The sequence below is a fragment of the Carassius gibelio genome, chromosome A23 (assembly GCF_023724105.1).
Source record: "Carassius gibelio isolate Cgi1373 ecotype wild population from Czech Republic chromosome A23, carGib1.2-hapl.c, whole genome shotgun sequence".
In the NCBI taxonomy this organism is placed as follows: Eukaryota; Metazoa; Chordata; class Actinopteri; order Cypriniformes; family Cyprinidae; genus Carassius; species Carassius gibelio.
In genome coordinates, this window is record NC_068393.1 from 3428074 (window position 1) to 3441487 (window position 13414).

At 39.4% G+C, this 13414-nt stretch overlaps 1 protein-coding gene across 2 annotated transcripts in view; it reads right to left on the bottom strand.

Annotated features, from left to right (window-relative positions):
• LOC127944691 (IQ motif and SEC7 domain-containing protein 1) overlaps positions 1–9912 on the bottom strand; it is a 92491-nt gene extending 82579 nt beyond the window's left edge. The window contains exon 1 of one of the 2 annotated variants that reach the window (XM_052540862.1): positions 9286–9843. In XM_052540862.1, the coding sequence (XP_052396822.1) occupies positions 9286–9515 (230 nt within the window). In that variant the 5' untranslated portion in view covers positions 9516–9843. Of the gene's footprint in view, positions 1–9285 lie in introns of both variants that reach the window. The other variant, XM_052540868.1, reaches the window with a different exon arrangement.
• Positions 9913–13414: the final 3502 nt, after the last annotated feature.

Sequence of the window (13414 nt, forward strand, 5' to 3'; positions counted from 1 at the left end):
ATGCCTGCAGTTCTGTTACAACAGAAGCCAATAGAGGTGAGTCTCCTCTCAGCTGCCCACTGCACTATTTGAAGACGCCTCTGTAATAAACGTCAGGTCACTCCAAGAGAAGACACAATGAACACATCGGCCACTGCTCTGATTTACTGCTTGCTTCCTGTATTATACATAACTTCTTAAATGTCCATTTATTCCTCACATAAAAGGAAAATTACATTCAATTGTATTTAACGTGCACTTGTAATCTAAAAGTATATTTTTAAGGCTATATTTTTCTCAGAATTACTGCTGACTGTAGATGAAATATGTAAAAATTAATTAGTGTTTTCAATCAAACAGTTGCTGCAGTATTCAAGGCGTACTGCCAGCAAGGCATACTGCCAGAAACTTGAGGCAGTTGCCTGTTGTATGTGGCTCCCCAGCTGGTGGCTGAGGCGTCTTTGAATACCACAGCATGCCTGGATACCTGTTCTAGGGGCACCCCTGCCCAAAGGAATGAGAGATCCATCCACGGGCTGAATATTCTGCAGCAGACCAATGTAATCTGAATTAGGTGAGTACCACGTAGCCACGCCCACCCCTGGACTCGGCCATGAAGCAAGTGCTGAAGCGGTCTCATATTGAGCAGACCAAGCAGAAGTAGCACTGCAGCTCCATACGTAAGCCCCAGGGGCCTCTGAAAGAATTTCAGGACCTTGTACTGATATGTGACCTTGAACACGAATCGCAGGAATGGCCTGTGCAGGAGGAGGGTCGAGACATGAACGTGCACATCCTTCTGGTTGATCGCTGCACACCAGGCTTGGGGATGGATGCATTCGAAAATGCATTTCTGCATAAACATCTTGAATAGCAGCTTGTGCGGTGTAACCCACTGCTTTTCTTGGGGAAAATGAATAAGGGCTGTAAAGCCCCAACCTCATATTGACTGGAGGGACCGGCTCTATCGTGTCCTTCACCAGCAGGACTGCAATTTCCACATGCAAGACAGGGACATCGACAGCCTTGATATAATTTGTGGGGGACACCAGGCGAACTGAATCGCGTAGCCTAGTCTGATGGTCTGTAGGAGCCACGGGAGGGATTGGGGAGTGCTAACCAGGCTCTGAGAGACTGTGCCAGTGAAACCAATGAAGCCACCAACATACCTGTGGTACGGCAGCATGATGGAACACAGGGACCCGGCCTGTGGCCTCCCCATACCCTCTTGGGATTTGGCATTGGTGCCAAAAGTCCAACAATCTGCACCCTTTGATGCCTATGGAGTCAGTTGAAGTTTCTTTCTATAAAAAATCTACGCCTGATTGCATTGGCCTCAATCAATAGGGTGGGGGACCTGCAGGCATTTTTGGTCAATGAATCGTTAGTTGAGTTTGGACCGGATGACTCCACTGCAACACTGAGATCCCGGCCCGGCTACTTGCCCAAGGTTCCTACCACTCCCTTCAAGGACCAGGTAGTAAACCGGCAAGCGCTGCCCCTGGAGGAGGCAGATCCAGCCCTAGCTTTGCTCTGTCCTGTACGTGCACTGTGACAGTACATGGAAAGAACTCATAGCTTTAGGACCTCAAAACAGCTCTTTGATATGGAGGACAGCAGAAAGAGAAGGATGTCTCCAAGCAGAGAATGGCCCACTGGATAGTGGAGGCCATCACCTTGGCCTATGAAGCACAAGGTGTGCACTCCTAGTGGACCAGGCAGACCCTGTCTATTCCTCCAGCATTCCAGCAGTCAGACATGGTGGAGCATCCAGCACAAGGTCTTTCAGCCAATGAATTCCTAAAATCTGGTGTGAGTCTAGTGCCCATATGAGTGACCCTATTGGGATCCTACATGTGTATGTCCACAGTACAGTTACTAGGGCCATGTTTAACCTGGCAGACCACGTTCTGCCATCTCTAAATGATGCAGCCTGAGCCATCTCAGAGACTTCCATGTGCAGTAGGGCCCAAATGGATAGTTGCTGTACCATCGTTGAGCTGCCAGGTCACTGGCTCGGCTCCTCAAGAAAGCATGAATGAATGCAGTGCACCTGCTGCCTCTTATACCCGCGCTGTGCGGGTGATGTCTCGGTTCCCTCCCTCCCACAAGGGTTACACAAGTAACCAAGATGTTACTATATGCTGTACTAATGGTGCAGTGTGTGAGGTCACAAAATGGCTAAGCCTTAGCTCATGATCTTTTATAATTTTGATGAATAAATTGTATGTGTGATTTATTATGTTACCAATATATCTAATGTAATTAACACATAGAAAAAAAGGTCGATAATAACTGAACTTATTTTTCATTCAGTACTATTAATGATTAATAAAAGAAAAAATATTTCACTCACTTTTGTGTGATATGTATTATAAATGTACAAAATATCATTACCTAAACAACATGGAATGTCAGAATTTTCCATACATATTGATACATTGATTTACAATATCAGCATTGACCACCACAAATATATTTGCTTTTTCCCCTTAGATTTACCTTTAATTTGTAATGTACTATTTAAAATGGAAAAAAGGGGGTGCTGCACATTCTGAAGTCGGGTGTTTCAGACATAGGTGTTTTTATATGAATGTATCTCTGAAGGGAACCAGCTGCCTTCAGAATATTTTCAATAGCAATTTCCTTTCATCTTACCTATATATAATGCCTGCTGAAGAAGCATTTATGAGCACAATGTGTTCCTATGCACACTTAGGCACATATTGCTATTTATTAAGGTATTTCTATTAAGGTTCTATTATTAAAGGTCATTATTGTAATTTCATGTCAGTTCCCCAGGAAGTTGGTAGTAGTCATTATTGAGCTCATAAATCAACTATTTAAATTAAATTAAATTAAATTAATGCATTTAGAAGACGCTTTTATCCAAAGCGGCTTACAGTGAATTCAGGTTATCAATTTTTACTATCATGTGTTCCATGTGTTATTTAAAAAGCTTTTTCAATCAGAACCTACTTTGAATATAATTTGCATTTCAACAAACAATACTAAAATATATTTACATTGCTAAGTTAAAATGTTTTTGCATAAGGAAATTACTAAAACTAACTATTGTGTATGTGTGTTGACAAATAATTAACAATATTAACAGTATTAACAGTATGTTTATTTTTTAACATCGCTGCTATTCACATATTAAATATATTTGTTTCCAACCCGGCAGTCAGGTCCTCTGTACACTTCAATTCCTCTTCTTATAAGTTCAATCATCAGTTCTTGGCTAATAAGCCTACAAACTTTAGATGTGCAAAACCAATGGTTTTCGGTTTTTAAAGAGTCAGTGAGTGTTTTATGAACTGTTTGAGCCAGAATAGTTTTGTAAACTGGTTTAACTGATTTATTGAAAATATCTGACTCAAAAGAAAGAAACAAATTGTTATGCTCGACAAAACATCCATATGTCAACAAGGAGAAGAGTACAGGGCCGATTACAGAGCCTTGTGGGACACCATGGCTAAGACTCATGGTAGAGGATATGTTGGTGTCTACTCTGCAGATATTCTGTCAGAGATTCCAAGATCCATTTACAGATAGAAATGTCCTTTGAGGGCACTGTTACTGAATGCCATATTGTGATGAAATATCAGTCTCTTATTTGCTCCTCTCTTATTCAAGGAGTCATTTTATTAATGTATGGAACAGCTACAGACTGGAAAAGAGAAAGAAAATCACCCCCAAAAAATGGTAGACTAATATGTGATGTTGAGATTTGTAGCATGTAAATCTACTTGACATATTTTAGAAGTTGCAGCAGAGGTGTGAAATACAGGGGTAGCAGAGGTTTTCTAGACCTAATGAACCTGTAACCCAGGGAGTCCCTCATAACGAACCTTAGAAAGTTATCACTTGTTGCATATTTTTCTTGAACTTGATTGTGGAATCAAATAGATTTATCCAAAATCTGCAACCTTGGTGCCTTGAAGCATGCTATGAGATCAGATATCATACACACTAATTCAGAATGCCAGTTTCAATTCAGAGAATAGTTTAGTTAGTTTAGCTTGACAGTATCCAAGTCTTTTTATATGGGTTTGGGCACATTATGTTCAGGCTGGGAAACTATAGCTAAAAAGCATTGATACCGCTGGGGGGGGGGGGGGGGGGCTAAATCTTTTCATTTACTTTACTAGCATTCTGGAAACACTGAACACTGGAGTGTTAAAGGGGTAATATGATGCGATTTTAAGCTTTCCTTTCTCTTTGAAGTGTTACAAGCTGTTAGTGAATAGACAAGATCCCTAAAGTTGCAAAGACTAAAGTCTCAAACCAGGGCTCGAGACTAATTTTTGCACTGGTTGCACTGGACGAGATCGTGAGGTCGATTCCTGTTGGAGGCTTGACCTAGAACTGGGGCTGAGGTCACTCCTTTATAGTCCTTGTGATGAGGTCGCTGATAGGGAACAGATGTGGGTGATTAGCTTGACAGGTTCCTGACACTACCCTCCCCCCTCCCTCCAGGGTCCGCACGGACCCTTTCTTCCAATGTCATGGGGGTCTGCCACGAGGATGTGGTGCCTGGAGATACTTGAGGCCAACACCATGGTGGAGCCGACAGTGGGAGGAACCAGGAGGGAGCTTTGACAGGAGGACTGGGCGACACCTCGAGGACGATCCACAGAGGCGGAACCAGGATGTATGGTGGCACCAGCGGAGCGGAGAGCTCGATGGACCAGGTCGACATCGCTGGTCTGGAAGCCCAAGGCGGAGCGGCTGGCTCACATGCCTGAGGCGGATGGGCCTCGGTGGAGCCAAAGGGATGCAGTGCCGACGTGGAGCCGAAGGAGGGCCGAAGTGCAGCAGGGTACTCCGCGCAATCCTGAGCTGGTGGAAAGGAAGTATCGTCAGGGCCTAACGGGAGATCGGGAAACTATCCGGGGCTTAACTGGGGATTGGGAGCCCATCCTGGGCTTAACGGGGGATCGGGAGCCCATCCTGGGCTTAACAGGGGATCGGGAGCCCATCCTGGGCTTAACTGGGGATCTATCGGGCGAAGATCTGTAGATGGGACCGGAGGCTATTGACACATTTGTTGGTCACTGTCAGAGTCGTCATCTATAGGTTCCCCAAACACTTCTCTAAAATGGCAAATTAAATTCTGTAAGGACGAGGAGACCGCAGACTCCTGAAACCACAATGCCCATCTCAACGCAACCCCAGATAATTGCAGGATAATGAATGAGATTTTTGATTGATGTGCGTGTTATTCCAGGACGAGCAAGCATTGCGATAGGAATCCATTGCAGTCCTCCTCCCGGCCAGAAAAGAGCTGGTCGAGAGACTGAGTTTGCAATGTACACCAGCATGGGAGAGTTGTTTGCTGAAGCGCCGTCTTTGGGTTGTGCTGAATTTATAGTGGTTTGCGTCAAGCCATCTGTCAGGATACACACTGGAGGCAAAGGTAGGTGAATTCAACACAGTGTTTATTATTTCAGAGAGTACGTGAAAGGTGAGTAGAAGATGGTTTCAAGTGCGGATTCTGTGCAGATCACTTAGTGAGCAGCGGAATGCAGGTGAGTCCATCAACAGACGAGGAGTCGAAGCCAAACAATCACGGAATACTAATACTTCTCTCTTTTCCCCTTTACAGGAGAGGCCACTGCCCAGAGACTCTTATGGGAACACAGGAGATATCGTAGCTCGTAGGGAATTCAGGTAACTGGGTTATCTCAGGAATCCTGAAGACAGTAGAACAAAGACACACAGGTTAGCTTCTCAAAGGTAAGTATACGTTACTTCAGGAGGTCTTCTGAAGGTGAGGTGCGCTGGGGATGAGATTGTGAGGTCGATTCCTGTTGGAGGCTTGACCTAGAACTGGGGCTGAGATGACTGCTTTATAGTCCTTGTGATGAGGTTGCTGATAGGGAACAGGTATGGATGATTAGCTTGACAGGTTCCTGACACCCGCAGTTCTACAAGTTCACTTTTTTTTAATCGCTGTCCATATAGGAAATATTGAATTGTAGCCTAAATGATTAACTAACAATCTGGTCAACATAATGTTCTTTATTTGAAGCACAATTCTACATGAAAGGTAACTTACTGAAAAGTGTAGGTGCATAATGTGTTTCGCTGAGCTGAAATGTAAACTTAAAAAACATCTCAAGATAAATCTAAATTAAGTGTTTTAAGCTCTTGAAACCGAACATCTCATAGCACGTCTTATGGACTATCCTCCATTGCAGTCACATGCCCCTCAGATAGCCAACTCCTGTAGTTTGACTTTCTTGATCTTTGGCCTTGGCTAAAGCAGCTGGCCACACTCTCTCTCTAACATCAAAATCTTTCAGACTTGGCCCCTCTACACTGAATCTTATCAGATCTTCCACTGTGTCTGAATGAAGGGATGCTCTAGTGTCTGATTTGAACAGCTAAACCGTCCCTAAACAGCTTATACTACTGTTTCAGCTATTAAAACAATTCAGTTTTGAATGTAATAGCAAAGTGATTATATTTCATTTAGATTTTGTTTGTAAAATATACATTTTGAGCCTTTGTTTGATCAATTTATCCTTCTCAAATCATAACTTGCCTAAAAAAATCTATAGATATAACAGTTCAAGCATATACCAATGTTTTAAATTTGACCCAGATTAATGTGCGCTATAGCCAGTAGTTTGTCCGGAGACACTTCAGGACATGGAAACTCCAGCATGATCACTTGCATGATTGCATAATTTTTGTTCATAAAGGTAAGAGTAATACATCATTCGTAACTGCAAAGGGTCTACTTCTATTGTGTGCATTCACAATATCAACATAACGTGGCTCTTTCTGCCATGTCGTCTTTAACAGGAGTAAAAAAATTAACCGAAACTATGTGAAAACACTAGGCAAGGCAAGACATGGCAAGTTTATTTATACAGCACATTTTATTTCATACACAATGGTAATTTAGAGCGCTTTACATAAAATAAAGTAAAATAATAACAAATTATTTAATTAACAAATTAATTAAATTATTTAAAATTTGACTTATTTAAAATTTATTTAAAAAAATTACAAATAGAAAATGATTTTACATAAAAAAGTGAATACATAAAATACAGTAAAATCAGTTCCGACATCGCACAGTACTCATTCAATAAATGCACAGCTAAACAGGTGAGTTTTGATCCTAGATTTAAATTTTACTAATGTTTTAGCACACCTGATCTCTTCTGGAAGCTGATTCCAACTACAGGTGGCATAGTAACTAAAGGCAGACTCCCCTTGTTTTGTGTGAACCCTTGGTATTTCTAACTGACTCAATCCTAATGATCTGAGTGCTCTGTTAGGTTTATATTCAGTGAACATATCTGCAATATATTTTGGTCTTAGGTCATTGAGTGATTTATAAACGAGTAAAAGTACTTTAAAATCAATCCTTAATGTAACTGGAAGCCAGTGTAAGGATCTGAGGACTGTTGTGATATGCTCAGATTTTCTGATTCTAGTTTCAGAATCCTGGCAGCAGTGTTCTAGATGAGCTGCAGCTGTCTAATGGTCTTCTTTGAAAGACAATAGTCCACCATTAGTCCAAGACATTACAATAGTCCACCCTGCTGGTGATAAAGGCATGAACAAGTTTCTCCAAGTCTTGATTGGAAACAAAACATCTAATTCTTGCAATGTTTTTTTAGATGATAGTATACTGATTTAGTTACTGCTTTGACATGACTACTGAAACTAAGGTCTGTCTCCAGAATCACACCAAGATTCCTGATTCGATTTTTAGTTGTTTGACCCCTAGAGTCAAGGTATGCATTCACCTTGAAAACTTAATCTTGGTTTCCAAATGCAATAACTTCAGTTTTTTCCTTGTTTAACTGAAGAAAGTTCTGGCACATCCAACTATTAATTTCATCAATGCATTGGCAGAGGGAGTCAATGGGGCTGTATTCATTTTGAGATAAGGGTAGGTAAATCTGCGTATCATCAGCATAGCTGTGATAGGCAAATTGTTTCTTTCTCATTATTTGACTTAGTGGAAGCATATACAGGCTAAACAAGAGCGGTGCAAGAATTGAGCCTTGTGGGACTCCGCATGTCATGGATGTCTACTTAGACTTATGCTCTCCTAGACTCACATAATAGCCTCTCCCTTCTAAGAATGACCTGAACCATTTGAGTACCATCCCAGAAAGCCCAACCCAGTTTTCCAGTCTCTCTAGTACTATGTTATGATCATCAGTGTGAAACTTAGCACTGAGATCTAGCAATACCAGCTATTTAAGCAAATATAATTTATTATTTTAATGAGTGCTGTCTCTGTGCTGTGATGCGGTCGGAAACCAGACTGAAAATTGTCCAGGTATCCATTTGATTTTAAGTATTTGTTCAGCTGATTAAAAACTAAGTTTTCTATAATTTTAACTATAAAAGGAAGATTAGATATTGGTCTATAATTGCTAATGATTAAGTTTTGGTCATATGGTCATATGGTATATGATGTCACAAGCAAATCCATGAATGAATGTTCCAAAGTGAAGTAAACTTCAACAGATTTCTTCTGCTCAGGGAGTAGGGAGCAATGAACACTGTATAGGGACCATGTCAATGGGAACTCAGTTCATGCATTAAGCTCACTTCTAACGAGCTGATTATCTGAATCAGGTGTGTTAACAGAGAGACATCCAAAACATTCAGAGCTGGGGGGCATGAGGACTGGAATTGAGAACCACTGGGGTTGAGTAGTGCTTGTTGTGTGTAATTTCACCAATCACAAATGCATGGTTTTATGTTTACACTGGATGCAACAAATGGCTCATTTGTAAGGCTTTTTCATTTTTTTCTTACCGAGACACACATAACAGTACGGTAAAGGGCGTAACATTTACATAAATCACAAAGCACTGGATAGCTGGCCAATCAGAGCACACCTTGCTTATCAGACTGATGAGCTTTGTAAAAAAAATGGTGTTTCAGAAAGGAGGGACATAGAAGAAAAACAATAATGTTCAATGTGGAAAATAATGTGGAAAATAATTTTTTTTAACCTTAAACTGCATAAACACATTTCATTACACCAAATACACAAATAATATTCTTTTTTAGCAATATTATATGTATCCTTTAAATATTTTTCAATATCAAACCAAGCCCACTCCAAAATTAAACAAACTCTTAAAAAATACAATATAAATATATATATATATATATATATATATATATATATATATATATATATATATATATATATATATATATATATAATGTGTTGTTTAAATAAGCGACCTGTGTATTCTAAAATCTGACTAAGAACCACGTATTTGGAGAAAGTAGACTATATAGAAGTAGTCTTACTGTTGCAGCGGGCTGTTCTCCTGGATGGAGCGCAGTCTGCAGGTGAGCAGATGCCGCTGGTGCTCGTGTCTCAGGCGGCTGTTCTCTGCGCACAGCTCGGACACATGCTGCTCCAGCTCGAAGATGCGCCTCTTCTGCCGCTCCAGCAGCGTCTGCTGGGTCTCTATGATCTTATTCAGCTCCTTCAGATAGCCAGCTGCCTTCGTGGGGTTCTCGGGCCGGCTGTCCATCTTCTTCTCATTCAGCTTTACTTACCTGAGTTAAATATTCCCCCTTTCCTGGAGGTGATGACGCGCTGTGATATATGAGAGGGGCGCGCGTCCCGTGCTCAGCCATGCTTCTGTGAAATACTGCGTCTCCTGCGCTGCTTTGTGCCACTAAAGGTTAAATACGGCTATAGCTTAAATATCGTATCCATCGCAGTTCTGGAAGGAGTTGGTGGTGCAACAGAGAATATTTGATCCACTTGCCATACAGCAAAATACACTTGTAAATAGTGGCGCAGTAACCTGAATACACCGCATGCGACGCGACGCGACGCAACAACGCAGCTGTCTACACTGCAAACGCGCGACGTCGAATAAACCCGCCGCATGCGTAAACAAAGACTCTGATTGGTCGGCTGGTTGTCTGCGTCACGATTCCACCCGCAGTCCTTACGCATCACGCTTGCAGTCAGAATTACGCTATAGAGAAATCGCGCTTAGATATAAAAAGCTGTTTTCACGGCGTTGAAAACAGCATTGGTGCCTTCAAAATACACCGTCTATAGCGTAATTCTGACTTTTGGCTTGTCATAGCAGCATTCTGTTTCGCGTCGCGTCTGACAGTGCAGCTGTTTTTGATCTGTGATTAATCATTGGTTTATTGCTACAGTTCAGTGCATTTAACATCCCTATACAATATATGGCACTTACAGTATTTTTCTCATTTTTGTTAAATACCATATATATTTTCCCCATTTTGTACTGTTTATTTTAAATAATTTCAAAATGCAAAGAAATAGTACTAATTTTTGTAGTGTCCAAATAAGTTTGAGGCCACTTTATAAAATAAAGAAATAAGGTAGGTGAAGTGCTATTACAATAAAGTGCCAAGAGCTCTTGCTGCACTAGGAACTTCATGCATGCAGCTGCAACATTGGGAAAAGAAGCTGATATATTAGACTAGCACTATTTTAACAACGTAGAATATAAATGTATTGCTTTGAACTGTTATTTATTGTTATGTAAGGTGAAAAATGATGGTAAACCAACCTTAAGAGAGCAGAATAATGTGAATTTTCAGTCAGTTTCTTTGAAGGCATATTTCTCTGGTAAGAAAGCAGTGATGTAATTCCAGTCTGCATCCTCATCTGCATTCATTTTACCAATCTGAGGCTCTTGCAGAAGGACAACATCATATTTTACAAAGATTTTGTAGATTCCACGAGAGAACTGTGCCTGCACTTTCTGATGCAGATGCCATAAAGGGAACGATTTTTTTTTTTATTTGTTTATGAAGTTTACTGTATATGCACACACACGCATGCAGACATGTTGGTATATGTAGTTTATGGGGACAGTTCATAAAAATAATTATACTGTATTTTCTATTCCCCTACCCCAAACCTACCCCTCACTCACAAAACAACAAAAATCTAAACAATGTTTGGTATGTTTTTAAGCCATTTAGTTTACAAGGACTCCAGAAGTGTCCTCATAATCCAAGTTTACATTGTAATATCTATGTCATTATACACACTGTGTCCTCATAAACTTGTACGCACACACAGTGTAGGACATTCCTTTGACATATTGGTTCTTATACTGGTAAAAACTGTCCTACCTCTAAACAAACCCTCAAAGAAATCACACTCAAAGATCATTAAGTATAATTAGTAAAAAAAAATACAATTGCAAGCATCTATTGGTGTCTGGTATATCTGAAACTGTCATTTCAGATTGTTGCTTTTCTATTCAATGCAATCAATTCAGATTAACAAGCGGATGTTAAATGACTGACTTTATGCTTAAGGGCATACAAAGTTTCTCTCTCTCTGTCTGTCTCTCTCTCTTGTTCTTCTTTTTAAATATTTAAGGAATAATTTACAATGGGGCATTGTTTTTGAAAATTCATGCAAATACCAAGGTGATAATGGAAAGATAGAGAGAGAATTTCATGAATATTAAAAGCCATTTCTAAAGAAAACAAATGAATATCCCATTATTGGTCATCTGTTTGGTAAGCTTGATCAATGTCTGTGTTTGTTATTATCTGTTTTTACTGTTGTATGTGAGGATCATTGAAATAGCTGAAATAATTGGGTGAAATGAGATTAATTCAGTCCGGACCTGGAATTACTTTATGTACTTGCAGTTGCTGTAAGATAATACACTATAAGCAATACAGTATAAGAGGCCGTGCTTGTACAGTATTATGTCAACAGTCAACGTTACAGCAGCACAACAATGTTAAAAACAATGCATAACAATAACACATGAAAAGACATGCCTAAAAATCTCCAGATGATAGACTATGATAGAGTTTAAATAATATTAAAAACAAAAAGAACATGAAATGCCTTAATGAGTTTTGAAATGGAATCATAGTACAGTAATCTTACTGTATGAAAAAAAAAAAAAAAAAAAAAGAAGATTAATAACCTTGTTTGAAGCCTTTAGGCAAGTATTAATGGCTACATTGCATTAGCACATGGTAATACTCAAACAGGCTGTAGGTTTTCTGACATAACATTTACAAGGAGCCTGAAAAGCAGCTACTGCAGGATAATGAGGTTACAGACTGAAGACATGACACAACACCACAGTCCAGACACTGAAACACAGGTTTCTGAAGAGGACACTGAGGAAGTGGTGATGGTGTAACAAGACCAGTTCTGCAAGAAGGTTTCTGAAAGCTATAGGACGATCATCAAAAAAACAACAACAAAACACCAAAGTTGAAATATGATACTTGCATAACACTCATACTACGCAATACTTTGTTTTTCATGAATTATTTTACTGTTGACAAGATACAGTGATGTCTCAAACTTAATTTAGGTTTTTTTTTTTTTTCAATTATATTTGTTGAACTTTTTATTTTATTACACACACACACACACACTCACACACACACACAACAACAACTTTTTTCAAATATTCGTGTGCACAATTATAAGCAAATTGGATTATAAAGTTAGATTATATACAATTATTATTAGATTACAGTTAGATTATAATATGAATTTGGAGGATGGTCGAAGTTTGGGAAAATGAAGGAAATTCAGAATTGTTGGCTTTCCATTGTCAGTGAAGTCTTTGGACACTTTCGCCTGCAGTAAAGTCTTTCACATAATTATGCACATATGAAAGTGTTTAACAATTTAAATCACACCTTCCCTCATCAACAATTACACATGCTTACACTCCTGAAAATTATTATACTCAGTAATGATGAAGACTTGTGTGGTTTGGAACTTGAAATATGTTTTTAGAAATGATAAATGTGCAAGCAGGGTATATATGTCCCCTAAGGATATTACAGTAGTATATTATTCTGAATTCATACTTTCCTCATTAAAAACCAGCAGAAACCAGTGCTTTTGAAAATTCACTTTACATTACATTCTCACAATTCTTTAAAAGTGATAAAGGATAATCCCTAATCTAACTCAATCAAAGGTCAAATTAATTCTATATGCCTGTGTTTTTTTGGACAAATACAGGTCCTTCTCAAAAAATTAGCATATTGTGATAAAAGTTCATTATTTTCCATCATGTAATGATTATGGAACTGAAATATATCACACCAGCTGAAAGATTTCAGGTGTTTTATTGTTTTAATACTGATGATTTTGGCATACAGCTCATGAAAACCCCAAATTCCTATCTCAAAAATTTGGAAATCATGAAAAGGGTCTCTAAACGAGCTATTAACCTAATCATCTGAATCAACTAATTAACTCTAAACACCTGCAAAAGATTCCTGAGGCTTTTAAAAACTCATCATTACTCATTACTCAAAACCGCAATCATGGGTAAGACTGCCGACCTGACTGCTGTCCAGAAGGCCATTATTGACACCCTCAAGCAAGAGGGTAAGACACAGAAAGAAATTTCTGAACGAATAGGCTGTTCCCAGAGTG